General features: G+C 38.2%; 1 protein-coding gene across 5 annotated transcripts in view; it reads right to left on the minus strand.

The window, feature by feature from the left end:
- Positions 1-7,475: 7,475 nt before the first annotated feature.
- The window catches only part of LOC118233205 (ankyrin repeat and IBR domain-containing protein 1-like), a 252,676-nt gene continuing 240,231 nt past the window's right edge, over positions 7,476-19,920 (minus strand). For 4 of the 5 annotated variants that reach the window (XM_035428618.1, XM_035428620.1, XM_035428617.1 and 1 more), the window contains exon 20: positions 7,476-11,183. In XM_035428618.1, the coding sequence (XP_035284509.1) occupies positions 10,464-11,183 (720 nt within the window). In that variant the 3' untranslated portion in view covers positions 7,476-10,463. The remainder of the gene's footprint in view (positions 11,184-19,920) is intronic. The other variant, XM_035428621.1, reaches the window with a different exon arrangement.

Here is a 19,920-nt window from a genome sequence, read left to right on the forward strand (position 1 = left end):
TAGCTGACATTAAGCTAGATAGCTAGTGTTAATTACATTAGCTATCTAGCTAACGCAACGTTACCTGAAATGAGAGATGGCTACTGTGCGCAACTTTGTCTAAGCTAATGTTGCCTTTTTTGCAATGTTCCTGATTGATTGATTTTCATTTCTGAGGCTTATGACAGCTAGCTTAATTTGCATTGACACCTGCTGTCTTCCTCATGTTGTCACAGCCTAACAACAACCTCCAAAGGCAATTGCAAAGTCTAGAATCAAGATTAGACATCAACAGCTCTCTTCTACATTCACTAACGACACAAATGAATACACCTGCCTAACGAAACACATCTGTGAAGGCAATTCAACAAATACTTGTAGTACCTTAAAATGGGGGGACCATGTACAAAAGGTGCTGTCATTTTTAAATGGTTCATCCAATATGGATGAAAATACCCTCAAAAAGTGGAAAATCCTTGACTGGCTGAGTCAATCACCGGATCTGAATCCAATTGAAAATGCATTTTACATGCTGAACAGGAGACTGTAGGAAAAAAGTCCCTGAAACAAGCAGGAACCGGAATTCTTGTCCGTCAGTGTTCTTGCGGACACCCTGTGGTGATCACACCTTTAGTGACAGTTACGGATCCGAGGGAGCAAGTGCCTTCTGGATTGCAGAAATTATCCAGGTATCCTACCCTTCCGTACACTTCATATTTTATATTTATAAAAACCAAGTAAAATACACCCACACTTTAGACAGATGCTGTTGCAGCTTTTTGACCTTGCTAACGAGACAAACTGAATCTATACTAAGAAGACCATACTAAGAAGACCACACTAACTTTTCAAGGACAGATAAACTTGGTGAAGTGGTGACTGCTGACAGGAAAGACACTGAGAGGTCAAAGATTGCCTGTTTCAACACAAAACTTTATCGACCTATGCATCTGAACGTGCTCTGGGACCACCTATGTCCGCCATATTGTTTGCCCGCCATTTTGACTTTTTCGTTGGGGCGTGGCAGTTTTCTCGGGTAAAATGTCTGAGGCTCAGCAACCATAAGTCCTAGAGCAACCAAATTTGGCAGGTGGGTTCCTATGGCCCCCCACTACTCAAGCACTAAAAAGCACCCATGTCGGCCAGATGGTGGCGCTATAACAAAGGGTCATACTTTAAAATGTCATAACTCCCACACCGTAAGTCTGATCAACACAAAACTTCATCGACCGATGCATCTGAATGTGCTCTACAACTTTGCTTTTGGGACCACCTATGTCCGCCATATGGTTTGCCCGCCATTTGGCCGTTTCTATTAGGTGGGGTGCGGAAGAGCTGTGGCTCCAAATCTAAACGGTTACGACATCGAGTAAACTTCTTTACGGCAAGCGACAACCATGGCGACGCAAGTAATCCCACACCGTAGGTCTAGTTTTTAGCAGTGAGGAGACGGTCTGACCGTCGGGAAGCATTGGAAGACAGTGTCGGGTGAGTTCGTTCAATTTTTAAATCTGTCATTATGCTGAGAAATAGCTAAACCATTTTATTGATAGGTTCTGAGTTTCTGTGCAAACGCGCGAAAACACGCTGGTATAATGCAACAATGACGGTAGCCTCATAGTCCGCTTCGTTCCGTTGCTACCATAACATAACGACCTACAGCTGCAGTTTCTCACTGCAATTACTAATATTGAATATAAACAAAAGACGCAATTTATGCTGTAGTCTGCCAATGTCTAAATAAATAATACGGTCCATTTGAAGACAATATCAGGTGAGTTCGTTTAGTCTTTCAATCCGTCATTATGCTGAGAGAAATCGTATTCTCAATTTAATCTCTACATTGACTGTAAGCTTAGGGTTGTAACTAGGTAGTTGTTTCGTAGGTGACTTAACTCGTCTTAACTATTGCTTGCATAGACTGTTGCTGTTCTTGTTTGTGTTAGCGTTAATCAGTTTAACCTACAGGGTCCACGTTGAACTATGCGGTTGTTCCCTGCACTTGGAACGGTAGGCTACTGCCCTCTAGGGTTTTCGACACACTTGTTCCTGATTATGGTTATACATTTTGTTCTAAGTCGCTCTGGATAAGAGCGTCTGCCAAATGCCTGTAATGTAATGTAGTGCAATATTCCGTAGCAACAAGATAAACCCGACATTAGCCCTAAAATATGCCAATACAGCAGTGACAACGCTGCTCACTGAATAACGACATACACGAGACAATTTTTCTTTAATTATACCATGTCATTTTACAGTCAATATCTGGGACTAAACAATAAATATACAATCTTACCATTGGTTTTATGCGTAGAGATGTCCCTTTTGCGACTGAGTGGTCATACATTGTCTTGGACAATCCGTTTGTGATTCCTGTTGCTTACGGCGTTGTCGCCGTTTTTCGTACAATTTGGCTCCATTGACAGTTCATTTATTCAGTAGGTGAGAGTATACGCTTTCTAACGATGTATAACATGTATGATTTTGCATTTGGAATAGCGTTTTATAGTTCAGCGCAACGGAATATTTTCTTATCGCATTCACTTGCACATTCACTGTGGCGTAGCATAAAAGACGATTCACCTAACCACGTTGTCAACGATTTTCATTATTTCTTGTAGAGTACTATTATTATTGAGGACTTCAGGGCTTAGCTAAGCCATTTCTTTGCTGATAGACCTATCTGAAATCGTTTTCTGACGCAAAACAGAAGCGGATAGGACTTTGTCATTGATTTTCTGTCTCTATACTAGGCTACTAAACACAGATAAAATGTCATGTTGCTATGTAAGTATTACTGCTCAAAATATTTCTGTTATATACGTTCTTTTCGTTATATACGTTTTTTTTATAATTGGGTGTCTAAATAGGTTAGTGGTATTATATAATGTGGATTTTTCACACTGCAATGTAAGCGTTAGTGTAATAGTTTTTGTGACCCATGGAACAGTGATGCCGAGAGTGTTGGAACGTTGCTAAAATGTGGTGGACGGTTGAAATTATTTTCGTCCCATCTCCATCCGTCATTAGGCTATGTTGAGAAATAGCTAAACCATTTTTATTGATAGTAATTGAGTTTCTCTGCAAACGCGCGAAAACACGCTAGTATAATAAAACAATGACGGTAAATATAGCCTATATATGTAGTCCGCCTCATTCCGTTGTTACCATAATATAACAAACTTTCTTGTGTGCAGTTTCTCGCTGCAATTACTATTGAATATAAACAAAAGACGCAAATGCTGTAGTCTGTCAATGTCTAAATAAATAATAAGGGATTCTTCGCGCAGCACGCATGCTAGCAGGAATGTCCAGTTGATTTTTCGTTTCGTTTTTTTTTTAATGTCGTATTTATTAGACTATATGAAATATGTATTATTATCCTATCTGTCTCTGAGGCGCTCTGAAATGTGCATTCTCTGCTAAGCTGAGCAATGGATTGATATATGTGTCTGACATAGTGTTGCACAGTACACCGACACTTCAGCACTTTTTCGGTACTTGAAAAAAAACATTTGCGTCAAATGTAAAAGCCAGGGACATGTGTCTCCCGCATTACCGATTGAGAGGATGAAAAGTTATGATTTGTCAGAATCTTCGCTAGATGGCAGTAGCAACTAAGGTTGGCAAGTGAGGTGACCTGCGCTTGTGCATTTTTTCGTGGTTGATACAGCGCAAGCTTAGACTCAGTTCACTTCAGTAGCAATAGCTGTTCTAATTTGTAAATATTTTATTATAGGAAGATGCTGTATTGTTATTGAAATGTGCTGTTTTTAGATATATTTTAAAGTGTTTACAGATCATTTACTTTACAATTGTTTAATTTTTGAAATATATTTTATATAGTTTTCTATGGTTTAGTGCTGTAACACTATAGTCCTATGCTTATTGATATGTTGAACAGGCTTCAACTTAAAGGTTGTTAATAAACCAGGTTTTTAATAAACCGTGAATTCGAAAATGAGGTCATCCCTTGTGGACATTATGTTTCTGATCTATTAAGGTAATTTCAGTATCGTTAGTGTAAGAAGTCTGTCTCTGATGCCAATATGTCTGCTAGCCACACATTCCCTTGATCTTATCATTATCACAATACAGTTGGTACAATGGTAGAATAGCGACCAGGAGTGAGAGATTGGGAACCATTCAAGTCAACAGACGTGCTAATTCAATCACAACAGGACGGCCAATACACTATGGCCTAATTGATAGGTGTTACAAGGACCGACTACATCCGTCTTGGTATGTGTATTCAACACTACTGATCACAGCTTCGAAAACAAATAAGAAGCAGCCTCTGGAAAGGTTGGGGGTTCAGTCTGACTCTGCTGAATCCAAGGTGTCATTCGTGCGCTTTGTCACTGCCGGTATTGGAAATAAACTTTGTACTTTTTCATCACGTTCGAGAGACGTCCTTTTTTCCTTACATTAGGTACCGAGTATTGAATCAGTATCAATTCAGTATCAATTATCGTGATACTACAAATGGCATCGGTATCAAAGTCAAAATTTTGGTATCGTGACAACACTAGTGTGACGCCTTTTTTAGTTGCGGCGCAGAAACACTGCAGCTGTGCATACACGCCGGGCCATCTAAGTGTTACGACATGCCATCTAAGTGTTACGACATAGTAAAAGCCTTTACGGGAAGCGGCCAGGACACATCCATGGCGACGTAACTAAGTCATCCGAGAGTGTCTCTTAGCACAAAATTGGCCATAAGTCATCAATATTTCATACGATCATCATGATATTCAGTAGATATGTTGGGTGAAGGCATATGATCATGAGGACAAAGCCATTTTAAAATCGCTCCATAGGGGGCGCGATGCTGCCAATGCTTGGACCCCTTCCAACGCCGCTTGCGGCTTTAATTATATATTAATATTACTATACTAGTAGTAATGTTACCTGCCATCATTTTCTTGTGTCCATTGGCTCTTAAATTAATGTTCTATTTTGCTGATTCCACAATATAATTTTGATTACATTCTCATTTTGATATTGCTACTAATAGCCTAATATCATTAAAATGTTATTCGCTGTAGTATTTCTGTCTTTGTATGATGATGGTGCTGATGATGACAATTTAATCACATATAAAAAATAAATATGCCAACATAAATTGAAAAATGAGAATAGCTATATTTAATTTGCTCTTACAATGTTTCAAATGATGCTAATTAAGATCAAGTGGCGATGAAGATGATAACATGTCATTTACAAAGGTGCAGATTGTAGGAATATAATGCATATGCCTTATTTATCAAGATTTTATGTAAATGTTTGCATTTTGCCCATTTATTTATTATTTCTCAACTAACTCATAGTCCATTGCATTCAGTAAAAATTTGGCTGTGTGCTGTGATAAACCGACCATCACATCAGTGGCTACAGCTTTTTAGAATTAATTTAGTTCTCTTTTAATTGTAGGCTACTGCTCATTGCTTTTCTAGGGATACGAACTTTCACTTTTCAGTGGATTTGTCATATCTTAGCATGTATTTCATGATTTTAAAAAAACAGTACCCGAGTTCAGGAGAGCATGACGAACAACATTACAGTACAGCAAATCGTATCAAAAGGTTGTCATTGCCCATATTGTACTTTTTCCTGTAAACAATGAAAACGACCCAATATTGCAGTAGGTGACAAGCTCTTATTTTAGTACTACACATTGTTCATATACATATACATTTAAAGCACATCGCATGTTTCCATTTGAATAAAAAATAAAACTTACTCTTGATGAATTCAAGTCAAAGCAAGCAGATAAATCAAGTGAATTATATTAGCTAGCTGTTCCAGTCTGCAATCGCTTTTCACAATGGTACATTTTGCTTGAGATCAGGGTCACGCTGGCTAAGAATAGCTATAATCCGTAGGGAGATCATTTACGGATTTAGAAAGCTTTGACTACAATTGAATCATCGATTTTCTTTAATTTAAACAACAGTAGCTAGAAAGTAGCTAGCTCCCATGACACAGAATGGCTGAATGCACACTTCTTGACTGTAGGATTTAAACCAATCAGAAGTTGTGACTAGCCTGCTAGCTAGATATAATTACTTGTAACAGTCGACTGCCACTGAATGTTTGTATCGTTTGGAAAAGTTAGCCATCTACAACTGTTCTACTGTCTAGCTAACTGGCTGTGGCTAGTAAGTAAGACAGCTCGATAGCTAGCTTGTGAAACCTAGTAGTTATTTAGTTAGCTAGCTAACCACAACTTCTCACTGCATTTCAGTACTGCTAGCTTTTTCATAAGTAGACAACATATCTAGCTAGCTAATGTAATGTACAGTCTTGCCGAATGCCTCTATAAAAGTATCAACTCACTTATTTATTACTTTTACTTGGTTAGAAACCATATCAGAAATGACCACAATGAGTCCTGTGGCTAGCCAGCAAAGCCACAGTCACAGTTCAGTGGCCACAGTTCGTCAGACGATTTGAAAGCTTTTTCGGAACACACCCCTGCTGGTTAATGTCTTTTCTCTGCGTTTACCGCGATCCTTCACATTTAGGTACCCAGTGCGCACGCTCTGGTGCCAAAGGCCCATAGTCAAACATGGCTGCGTCCATGAATTGGCTTCATGCGCCTTTGAGCAGCTCCCATAGGAATCCAAGGAACCGGTAAATGGAAGCTGTCTCTAGTTCTTGTATATCTCAATGTTTGAAACAAACTTGTTTCCTAAATAGATGAGGTCAGGTGACTTCTGTTCCTGGTGTGGAGGTTACGTGAGTTCCAATCCTTGATATGGAGGTCATGTACTTCCGGTCACAGCGTGGAGGTCCCCCTGGTAAGGGTCGCCCAGCGCGCTGCAGGAGTGAGAAAATAAGAAGAAAAGATGGAAAGAAGTAGAAGAAGGAAAGAAGAAAAGAAAAAGTGAAGAAAAGAAGTAGAAGAAAAGAAAAAGCCAAAGGAAAGAAGAAAAGAAGAGGAAGAAGGAAAAAACTACCATACCTGCTATCCCAATCCATTTGTTGTTAGTTTTGCATTCATTTTTATCCCTGACCAGTGTTGATAGATATAGACAGATTATAGCCATTTTCCCTTCATTTTTGGTTAACTTCTAGTTTCTAATCTATTAGAGAGCATGTGAGAGTTCTGTCATTGCTCAGAACTTGTCCTGAACTCAGTATCCGTGGGAGGCCGCATTTGGGTTCATGAGACTATTTACTGTGAATTATGTGTGAATAACTCACATATAATGAAAGCCTATTTTTGTTTGATTCAATCATACAAAAATGTAGACAATTTGACAAGTACCACATGAGCACATTTACATTATTCAAAATATGCCAGGTCATAAAGGAATTCATTGAGAATACTCAAACGCTTCTTGGAGACAAATTTGCTGTGGTGTTTTATACAGTTTTGTTGCAATAAAAAAAACTATTATTACTATTACTTTTCATGAGTAGATTTTAAAATATACAACTAAAATTACTAAGGAACATATAACAGTGGACAAAATAAAGAGAGGACGCAATTCACATTTTAGGCAAATTTTATTGAGTAAACCTTTCTTTGATTGGCCAGACATCCAACATTATTTATTACATATAAACTGGGAATGTATCAAGTATAGGACTATGAAAGTGCAAACAACATTTCAAGAAGTTGTTTTACTATATAAAATTTTACTGGGCAATAAAATACTTAATTTTTCATGTTAATAATTTGTCTTTTCACTTGTACCAAGAAAATACAAACATAATTTAGTATGCCCCTTTTCATACTGCATAGTTACACTGCAGCAGACAACATAAAATTCCAGAAGAATCCCACACCAATTTTAATAAGTCCATATATAGCACTCTTTACACAGCTTCACTTTTGCAAGAGACATTCCATTGTAATATGTTTGTTTTCTTGCTGTTCTGATTTCAAAACAGCCACAAACAAAATTTGAGATATGAATTTAAAATTTGAAACTTTCATGAGATTCGGGATTCTATTTTAACATAACACAACAAAGCCAACAATGTATTTCTTTGTGAAATTTACAATAATTTAGAGGGAATTTCCATTTCAAATAAGGATTACAACATTTCTAAAATATTTAGGATATTTCCCACAATTCTTTTATTATTTCTGGACATTAAAATTGCTTTCCCAATTTCTCACAGCATTGCACTTCTCTATAACTAGTTTGCACATTTCTTTCTGTGCATGCCTCATGTGCAGTAAGTTTGGGACAAAGACTTTTTTCTTGACCTGGGTCCGTATTCCTCAATTTTCGATTTGTAATCCAGACAGACTAACAAACATACATTCTCAGCTTTTATTTATACACTTCAATTTCACCATGTATAAATTGCAGCACTTTTTACATTGGTCAATATTTGCTAAGACGTATCCAAGGTACTAATATACTAAGGTTAACTGCTGAGGCTAACCTGTTAAAGGTTACAGTTAACATTCACAAATAAATGGAGATACACAACAACTCATTAAGTTAGATGTAGATTTAAATATAACTGTCCATACTAAAAGTGCCTGTCCTGGGAAAATATCTTGTGGACAGATGAGACCAAGATTCAATTGCATCAGAGTGGAGGCTATTGTGGAGGCGAAGAACTGCTCAAGATCCAAAACCACACCCCCTCATCTGTGAAATATGGTGGTGAGGGTGCTATGGATTGGGCATGTATGGCTGTTGCATGTTTATGGTAAGGGTTAGCTCACTTGCTTCATTGTAACTTTGTAATGGTGTGCTTGGCCAGGTCTCCCTCAAAAAAGAGAAAAAGATTTTGATCTCAAGGGATTTCCTGGTTAAATAAAAAATAAAATAAATAAAAAAACTTCTGCTAGCAGCAGCTGGATGAATTCTGAAGTGTACCGAAGCACCTTATCTGTTTAAATTCAAGCATCTGCTTCCGGATGGCATCATGTGACAAAACACTCAACATGACACTATGTCCCAAACATTATGGTGCTGTTAAATATAAAAAGTGCTGTTATTTCTACATGGTGAAACCAAAGAGTATGCAGAGAATGTGCACTTTGGCCACATCTGAATTGTGGAGTATAGAAAAAATGTCTCTGTCCCAAATGTTATGGAGCTCACTATAAGTCAAAAACTGTTAACATTTACAATTAAATGGACAACTCATAATGTTACATAGATATAATTCATTTAGATTAGATATAATCAATTTAAATACAACTGTCATCCATAAGTACTTGGACAGTGACACATTTTTTGTAGTTTTGGCTCTGTACTCCGGCACACTGTATTTTAAATAACATGATGAATATGAGGTTTAATGTACAGATTAGCAGCTTTAATTTGAGGGGTAGGTGGAATTCAGTGACTTTGTAGTCATCATTCAATGAGCCAAAACAACAAAAATACTGGCCAAATACTTAGAGACTGCACAGTACATGCTATGTCTGGTGCATCAAAATGTCTTTAAATAATCTAAACAGTTAATGAGGTTTAAAGACAAAAATATGTTAAATGTATTATATGTTAATTTTAAATGTCATTTCAATACACTTCATTTGATTTATATGAACTTACTGTGAGAAGTGTGAAGTGTGTTTATACTTCAATGCTGAGGTACTTCTGAAATGTGGCAATAACTAAAAAACACATAAATCCAAATAAAGGCACATTCAGTAGAAAACCATTAGGGATCAGCTGCAGCATTAATAAGTGAGTTTCCAAATGTAGCCATCATTGTCTATTCCATTATGATTAAGTTATGTAAAAAAAATTAGCTGATTGAATTTCCAAATTTCTGATTGAATTTCCAAAGTCCGGACTGTGATTTTTCAAATGCAGACTTCACTGTTTTTCATTTCTTCCTTTAACTGTTAAAAGTCTATTTTGTGTTAATTACATAAATACTAATGGATCATTTCAGGGGAAGGGGGGTTCTGATTGGTTCTTAGCAATGTAGGCACAATATGCATGTTATAACCTTGGTTCCTTCTGGAGTGCATTATGCTTAGACAAATTGCAGCTTGGCACCTTTTCTGACAGAAATAGGCAGGCAGAAAAAGGTTGATGGGAATGAGATCAGGTTTCCTGGTCAAATTCACAGTCACCAATCTCTGAGCAAAAGTTAAAGACTCCTGTCCAGTAGTCACTTGCACCCTGCAACTAGTGTCCCATTCTAGTGAAAAAAACCACTCTGATCCCAAGGATCCCACATATATACTACTCCATATATGAGAAACAACATACAAAAATCATTTGCTTTCTCATTTACATGAAGTTTGCATCTCAATTCTCTCTTTGTGTTCTTGCCAACTTTTTTTTAAATTTTTTTTACAAACAATTATTTTATCCACATCTAGTACATGTATACATTTTTTTTCTGATTTCAGCAGTCTACAATTTGCTTTAGATTTTAAATCAAAACAGTTTCTCTCCCAATGTGCTACCCAAAACATTTTTTTTGTTCAGTTGCTGCCACAGTTGATAATTTTCCTGTGTGATAGTGGGTATAGATATTACAGGAGGCTCTCAAACCAGGTGGACTTGCTCCTCCCACTCAGGGCTGTGTGGTTGAAGGTCAGGAAGAGACTCACATTCAGGGACATCAGGATGACTGGGATCAGCATTACAGTCAACTTGTCTGTTGTCAGGCTCTGTGTTCAAGACACCCACAGTGGCCATGCCCTCCAACTCCAGCTGGGTGAGGCCCACTGCATCGTCCCCAGTTTGGGATGACAGATCTCCCCCATCTACATTGTCCTGCATTGCAGGGTCCCTCTGCATGTCCAGGAGAGGGTCTGAGGAGGCGGAGGGGATGAATGCAATGCTCTGAGGGTTAATGTCATGGAACCAGGCCATGATGTTGCCAAGCAGGTTGGCATTGGTGGTAGGCTCATGGCAAGTGGAGTTTGTGTCACTGGAGGAGGAGAAGATGCCTCCTGGAGACTCACCGAAGGGATGCAGGTTATCAAAGGGCTCAGGGGTGTATTGACTGGTAATGTTTCCCAGTCTCATCAAGCTGTCTCCCAGCTCCAGGAGCTCAGAGCTGCTCAAGGCACCACGAGGCAGCTCCACACTGGGCAGCACAGGGTCCAGTCTGGATGGCAGAGAGGTGCCAATCGCTCCCATGGAGGCTTCATTGTTGAGGATCTCCTGAGTCTCAGCATCCATAACCAGCCCAGATTCCTGCAGAGACAGCTGAATAGCCAGCAGGACATTGGGGTCATCCTCATCCAGAGAATTAAGGCCCTGGAACAAAGCAAAAGTCATCCTTAAATAAAACTAAACTTGAAGCAATAAGCAAGTCATTTGAGAGATATAAAAAGTCTGTCAGCATTTCAGAAGAGAAACCTGGTACACATTACATATGATTTTGGTCCATAATTAAATTTTTAACATCAAAACCTCTGTAGAAATTACAGTTCTTTATATACAAGGTCCCCCAAAATAGGATCACAAAAGTAACTGGACAGTTAGCTGTTTCTTGGCCAGCTGTGTCTCTTCACAAAATTGCATCATGCACAATAAAGCTAACAAAAAAGCTAATTCCAGGAGAGGGATCTGTATTTGGAGTTGCTGTTGTCGTTGTCTTTCAACATAAGGACCAAATAACTGTTAATGCAAGTAAGCCTCATGATTTTTCAGAATCATGACGCATCATCACTGCCACTGAACATTTGAAAGCACCACATTTAACTTGAGATAACAGAAATTATATGGAGTAAATTTATGCTGTTCTATCCAAATAAGAAAAAATCTGGGAATAGTTTTGCAGCTCCACATTTTATTCTGCTTTTAAGTACAGTTTTCTGGACTTTATAAATACTTATTAAAAATATACTGAATATTGCATTTATAACTTTGTGAGGGAGCATCAGTATAGAGGGCAGGATCATTCATTACATGTTTCCCAGATGAAAACTTGTGTTTCCTTGGATTCAGCTGTTGTCTTGTGACAACATCCATCATCCATCCATTTTCTAACTCCATTTGAAGCAAGCCATTTGCATTTACCATTTCCAATAGTAATTTAAATTAGTTCATCTTCATAATTTAGGTAGAAATAAAGTGCCAAAAATGCAATTATCTTGGCGAAAATGCAAAAATTAAGTTGATCTTTTTTAGTTTGTCATGAAATACTGAGAGATCCCATATATAAACAAGGTACCACTATACATGCCCTGGATTATACACTTCTTGCCCACAAGTGTGCAAACTCTGGGGGTGATATGGGCAACTACTAAAGATCTATGAAGCAAAAGGTAAGCAGTGTACCCTGGTGTCCCTTAATGTCTTCAAATCTATCCAAAATGCCTAAATTGCTGTTAATCACAATATAATCATGGATTTCACTACCAATTGTTTTGACTCAAGAAACTCACCTTTGCATAATTTTCAATTGGGAATTACTATCTTTCCACCAGCACAAAGGTCTAAAATATTTAGGGGTCCAAAAACATATCCAAATTCTGTCTAAAAATAATAATAACATGTTGGTGTAATCCCCCTAGTGGCCACGACATTGGCATCCTGCGATTGTTCAACTCAGACTTTCAGTACTCCTGCAACCAAACTATGAGTTGAAATTGTGGAAGAATATGCTGTTTAATCATTGTTTTATATTATATACTCTAACACATAAATTATTAGAAATGTATTCTTTTAACAGTTTTCTTGTGTAATGACTAACTCACATATTCTTACCTTTGCGTGAGAAGAGAACATGCTCTTTATTAAAATGATGAAATCTCAAGCATGAGATAATGACATGTGCTTTGAGATACTCTATGCAATTCTGTTACAATTCAGGAAGGTTCCATGAACAGAAGATGGCCCCCCTTTCCCACTTTTCTCTCTCTTCTCATGTTGCAAAATAATTGGGCGCGGTGTCCTATCTTAGCTTTGCTAGCAAACCGAAATGTCAAGGTTGCAAGAAAAGAAAGTGACTTTGTGTTAATTATGGAAGAGACGTAATTTCTGGGAAATGTTTTTCTGCAAGAGAACTATACGTGTGGCATGCAACCAAGCGCAGAACCTAAAAGATAAGATTCCCTATAGAAAGTGTGCAATTTCTTTGTTATGTTGAGTTCACTGCGGTATGCTGGGGAACTCCTGTCGGTCTTTAGCCCCTTTTCCACCAAAGGGCTGAACGGTTCTGAGCATGGAGAGGAACGGTTCCAATGGTGTTTCCACCTGGAAACGGTTTGGCGCGGAACGATTACAAACCGTGCCCAGCACAATATTTTTGGCGCGGTTAGACAACCATGCTCAGTGCAGCAGAACTGTTCGCGTGGGCAGGCTTAATGACGTATTCACTGATTGGTTATGTCAGTTTTGTGACTCTGCATACGGTCTCTTCACGTCCTTTCCCGTAAGCTAGGTCGGTGGAGAAGCTAATATAAATAAAAATGCCAATCAAAAATCGTATTCCGTCATAGCAGCAAGATAAACCCGACAATAGCCCTAAGATATGCCAATACAGCAGTGAAAACGCTGCTCACTGAATAACGAAATAAACAGGACAAAGTTTTAAAAAATGATACCATGTCATTCTACAGTCATTATCTGGGACTAAATATTGAATAAATACATAACCTTACCATTGGTTTTATGTGTAGAGATGTCCCTTTTGAGACTATTGTCTTGGACAATCCGTTTATGAATATATTTCGCACATTTGTGATGCCTGGGTACGTTCAAAATAGCTGTGCATAATACCACACGAATCGTTTACGGCGTTGTCACCCTTTTTTTTTAGTATAGTCTGGCTTGATTGACAATTCATTTATTCAGTAGGTGAGAGTATAAGCTTTCTAACGATGTATAACATGTCTAATTTTGCTCTTGTAATAGCGTTTTATAGGTCAGCGTAACCGAAAGTTTTATTATCATCGCATTCACTCTGTGGTAAAAGACGCTGCACCTAATGAAACGTTGTTAAAGATTTTTCGTAATTTCTTGGAAAATACTAATAATTATTATTGAGGACTTCTGGGCATAGCTAAGCCATATATTTGCTGATAGACCTATCTGACATCATTTTCTGGAGCAAAACAGAAGCGGATTGAACTTGTTGATTTACTGTCTCTGTCTCCATCTACTGAACACAGATAAAATTTCATTTCATCATTTCTATGTAAGTAGTAAGTTAGTGGTATTATATAATGCGGATATTTCACACTGTAATGTAAGTGTTAGTAGTGTAATAGTTTTTGTGATGCATGCAACAGTGATGGTCAGTGGAGGATATGCTAAAAAGAAAAACCAAAAACAGACCAAAATACACAGAATCCTCATCCGTTTCGTCAGCCAACGAAACATAACAAAAACAAAACAGTATGGGGAGCGACGACAACAACTGGCGCATATTTATTATACATCACAACGGGACACCGTCGCTGATCCACCTAGGTCTAGGTATCTTCCACTTGCTGTCCATACTAGTTTTTCTTAGATACTTCCTAGTCCTGGTTTTAGCAGCCTGACGGTGGAAATAGAAACGGTAATCGTTCCCACGAGTACTGAGCAGCGCGGAATGGCACGGAGTGGCCCTGGTAACGGTTCGGCCCTAAGGTGGAAAAGCACCTATAGTGCTCCTACATACTCTGTATTATAAACCGCTTGTGATTTTAATGTATCCTTGCTTTCAGTGTTGAGAGTGTTTAATTCAACATACATGGAATTCGCTGCACCCGACTGAATCTACTGAGGAAACAGCGATAAGGTTTTCCTCCACAAAAACACAAACTCTGTGTTCTGGCTTTATTAGTAGACGATTCAGGACAACTACGATGAAGACGGAGACTGTAAGCGCCACCATTGTTGTGTCGGTTGTCCATTTACCAAACACCCCCTCCCTGCTGTGTCATCTACAACTACACCCCCCACTTATGACACACTGGACAACAGTGTCTATCGGGGAATTCATGAAAATATTCTTTCATCACTAAAAATTTGTATTCCGTTAAAAATAAACCCAACCAAAGCATTAACATATGCCAATACAGTGGTGAAAATACTGCTCACTGAATAACGAAATAAGACAAATTATCCTAAAATTATACCATGTCATTCTATTGTCAATATCGGCAACTAAATATGGAGTAAATACACAATCTTAACATTGGTTTTACACATAGAGATGACATAGAGATCCCTTTCAAGACAGAGTAGTCATATATTGTCTTGGACAATCCGTTTGTGAAATATACACTCATTAGTGACGTCTAGGTATCTTCCAAAATAGCTGTGTGTAAAACCACACGTTGTTTATGGCATTTTCGTCATTTTTAGTGCAGTCCAGCTTCATTGACAATTATTTTATCCAGTAGGTGTCAGTATAAGCTTTCTAATGATGTATAACATGTCTAATTTTACTTTTGGAATAGCATTTCATAAGCCAGTGTAACTGAAAGTCTCATCAGCACTGTGTTACGTTCACTCTGTGAAAACAGTAAAAGACACTGCACCTGGCAAAAAAACGTTACCGAACGATCACATTTCAGAAAATATTATTCTTGAGAACTTCTGTGCATGGCTAAGGCATATATTTGCTGATAGACCAAGTGGATACTGTTTTCTGGACCAAGTCAGAAGAGGATAACGACAACAATGATTCTTTGTTTCTGTCTCTATCTATTGAGCACAGTTAAGACTTCATCTTCCAGCTCAAAATATTTAGGTTATATATGTTATTTTTTAAACGGAGTGTCTTTTACTGGTACTTCATAATGACATCATTTCAGACTGTAATGTTTGGTAGTAGTCTGTTTGTGTTTCATGCACCGGATCTGATGTGAACCTGGAACATCGACAAAAGTTTTTGGTGGCCGGTTGAATATTATGTTAATGTCGTTCCATTCCCATACAAGAAAACATTACATACTGTAGAGTACAGAAAAACACACAAGAGTTAATGATTACACATTTAGGTATGTGTACCACATTCTGTCCCACAGAATTGTTTTTTTCCCCCATCTAATATCAACGTTTCATCTTAAACATTGTAAAGGGCAAAGTTATGTGCTTTATAATAGACAAAAAGCATTTTATTCATTTTTGGAGCAATTTTGGGTATGTTCCTAGTAGGGTTGTGCAGAGACGTCATTATCTGTCTCTGTATCTGTATTCGGATAGAAGACCGGACGTGGGCGTGGTTTATACCGGAAGTCACGTTAAATCGGGCAGATGTTGTATTCTAACCTAATATTCATTAGCAATGCAATTGTTGTGCCTTCAAAGCATCAAATTGATTTAATATTGGCATATATAATTATGAAATATATTTCCACATCCTCATACTGTACTTTTCACCTCTCTCTTTTTTCCATTTTTTTTTTTTACTAAACTAAGTTTTATGAACTATCTGAACCCCACCACCACTCCCGCTTTAACTGGGGGACATTGAACAATCAGAAACTGAAAAAAATGTTTTATAAATCGAAAGATTCTGTTTTGCATTGGAAATAGAATCTATTTACAGTAAAGATATATAGAAAAATATCCTTCAGTTGAAGGGAATAATCTTGAATTCCAATTAAAGCCGCAAGCGGCGTTGGGAGGGGTCCAAGCCCCCTATGGAGCGATTTTAAAATGGCTTTGTCCTCATGAGCATATGCCTTCACCCAAAATACCTACTGAATATCATGATGATCGTTAAAATATTGATGACTTATGGCCAATTTTTGCTAAGAGACGCTGTCGGATTACTTAGTTGCGTCGCCATGGATGTGTCCTGGCCGCTTCCCGTAAAGGACTTTACTATGTCTTAACACTTAGATGGCATGTCGTAACACTTAGATGGCCCGGCGTGTATGCACAGCTGCAGTGTTTCTGCACCGCAACTAAAAGAGGCGTCACACTAGTGTTGTCACGATACCAAAATTTTGACTTTGATACTGATACCAGGTTTAGTATTACGATACTCAATACTGAAATGATACTTGAAACTTAAACAATGCTAATTCGATACTCGGTACCTAACGATACTGAAATTACCTTAATAGATCAGAAACGTAATGTCCACAAGGGTTGACCTCATTTTCAAATTCATGGTTTATTAACAACCTGGTTCATTAACAACCTTTAAGTTGAAGCCTCTTCAACATATTAATATGCATAGGCCTATAGTGTTACAACACTGAACAATAGAAAATTTAAATATATTTTAAAAATTAAACAGTTGTAAACGAAATAATCTTTAAAACAGGTCTTTCACCTTTAAATAGATTTAAAAACAGCATATTTTAATAACAATACAACATCTGTCTATAATAAAATATTTACAAATTGGAACACCTATTGCTACTGAAGTGAACTGAGTCTAAGCTTGCGCTGTATCAATGATAGAAAATACACAAGCGCAGGTCACCTCACTTACCAACCTTAGTTGCTGCTGCCATCTAGCGAAGATTCTGACAAATGACACTTTTCATCCTCTCAATCGGTAATGCGGGAGACACTTTTCCCTGGCTTTTACATTTGACGCAAAACTACCGAACGTCGGAAAATTCTAATACCAAATTTTTTTTTATTTTTTTTTAAGTACCGGAAAAGTGCTGAAGTTTCGCTGTACCATGCAACACAACATCAGACACAAACCTATACCAATCCATGGCTCAGCTTAGCAGAGAATGCACATTTCAGAGCGCCTCAGAGACAGATAGAATAATAACACATAAATACACATTTCAAATAATAATATCAACTCGCGACCTGCATGCTGCGCGCACAGCAGCCTACCGTTTATTTTTATTTAGACATTGGCAGATGCGGAAATTTTCGGTTACGCTGACCTATAAAACGCTATTCCAAAAGCAAAATCAGACATGTTATACATCGTTAGAAAGCTTATACTCTCACCAACGGAATAAATGAGTTGTCAATCAAGCCAAATTGCACTAAAAAGGGCGACAACGCCGTAAGCAACAAGTGTGGTATTACGCACAGCTATTTATGAAGATAGCCGACCCAGGCGTGGCAGATTTTTCACAAACGGATTGTCCAAGACAATATATGGCCACTCATTCGCAAAAGGGACATCTCTATGCGTAAAACCGATGGTAAGACTGTATATTTAAAAAATGTTTAGTCCCAGATATTGACTGTAGAATGACATGGTATAATATTTTTTTTAAATGTCTCGTTTATTTCGTTATTCAGTGAGCAGCGTTTTCTCTGCTGTGTTGGCATATTTTATGGCTAATGTCGGGTTTATCTTGTTGCTACGGAATATTGCATTACATTACATTACAGGCATTTGGCAGACGCTCCTATCCAGAGCGACGTACAACAAAGTGTATTATCATAATCAGGAACAAGTGTCGAAAATCCTAGAGAGAAGTACCGTTCCAAGTGCAGGGAACAACCGCATAGTTCAACTTGGACCCTGTAGGTTAAACTGATTAACACTAACACAAACAAGAACAGCAACAACGCAGTCTATGCAAAATACAAGCAATAGTTAAGACGAGTTAAGACTAAGTCACCTACGAAACAACTACCTGGTTACAACCCTAAGCTTACAGTCAATTTAGAGATTAAATTGAGAATACGATTTCTCTCAGCATAATAACGGATTTAAAGACTAAACGAACTCACCCGATATTGTCTTCAAATGGACCGTAATATTTATTTAGCCATTGGCAGACTACAGCATAAATTGCGTCTTTTGGTTATATTCAATATTAGTAATTGCAGCGAGAAACTGCAGCTGTAGGTCATTATGTTATGGTAGCAACGGAACGAAGCGGACTATATACGTATTAGGCTACCGTCATAGTTTCATTATACCAGCGTGTTTTCGCGCTTTTGCACAGAAACTCAGAACCTATCAATGAAATGGTTCAGCTATTTCTCCGCATAATGACAGATTCAAAGACTAAATGAACTCACCCGATGCTGTCTTCAAATAATGTCTGGCACTGTCTTCCACTGCTTCCCCGACGTTCAGACCGTCCCCTCACTGATAAAAACTAGACCCTACGGTGTCGGATTACTTGCGTCGCCATGGATGTCGCTTCGCGTAAAGAAGTTTACTAGATGTCGTAACCGTTTAGATTTGGAGGCACAGCTGTTCTGCACCCCACCTAATAAAAACGGCCAAATGGCGGGCAAACCATATGGCGGACATAGGTAAATAGTAAAGGTGTAGAGGACATTCAGATGCATCAGTCGATGAAGTTTTGTGTTGATCGGATTTACGGTGTGGCAGTTATGGCCTTTAAAAGTACGACCCTTTGTTATAGCGCCACCATCTGGTCGACATAGGTGATTTTTCGTGCCTGAGTAGTGCGGGGCCATAGGAACCCACCTACCAAATTTAGTTGGTCTACAACTTATGGTTGCTCAGCCTCAGACATTTTAGCGGAGAAAACTTCCACGCCCCAACTAAAAAGTCTAAATGGCGGGCAAACAATATGGCAGACATAGGTGGTGCCAATGGCAAAGTTGTAGAGCACGTGATGCATAGGTTGATGAAGTTTTGTGTTGATCTAACTTATGGTGTGGGAGTTATGGCCTTTTACGCATAACCCTTTGTTATAGCGCCACCATCTGGCCGACATAGGTGATTTTTAGTGCCTGAGTAGTGGGGGGCCATAGGAACCCACCTGTCAAATTTGGTTGCTCCAGGACTTACGGTTGCTGAGCCTCAGACACTTTTATACTTTTATATATGGAATCTCTCAGTATTTCATTGCAAACTAAAAAAGAACAACTTCATGTTTGCTTTTTTGCCAAGATAATTGCATTTATGGCACTTCATTTCTTCCTAAATTATGAATATAAACTAATCTGTTAGTATTGCAAATGGTACAAATGTCTTTTTTTTCATTATTTAAGTATCTGATGCACATACCTGCAGTCATAAAGCTTTAAATAGGGTACCCCCTAAATGGGCAAGGATTGGGCAGATTTGGCATGTGCGCATAGGCGTTAAGTCATGTCCCTCATGCTCTACCTCTACCTCATGCTCTACCTCTACCTC

This window comes from Anguilla anguilla, chromosome 8 (assembly GCF_013347855.1).
Source record: "Anguilla anguilla isolate fAngAng1 chromosome 8, fAngAng1.pri, whole genome shotgun sequence".
Lineage (NCBI taxonomy): Eukaryota > Metazoa > Chordata > Actinopteri > Anguilliformes > Anguillidae > Anguilla > Anguilla anguilla.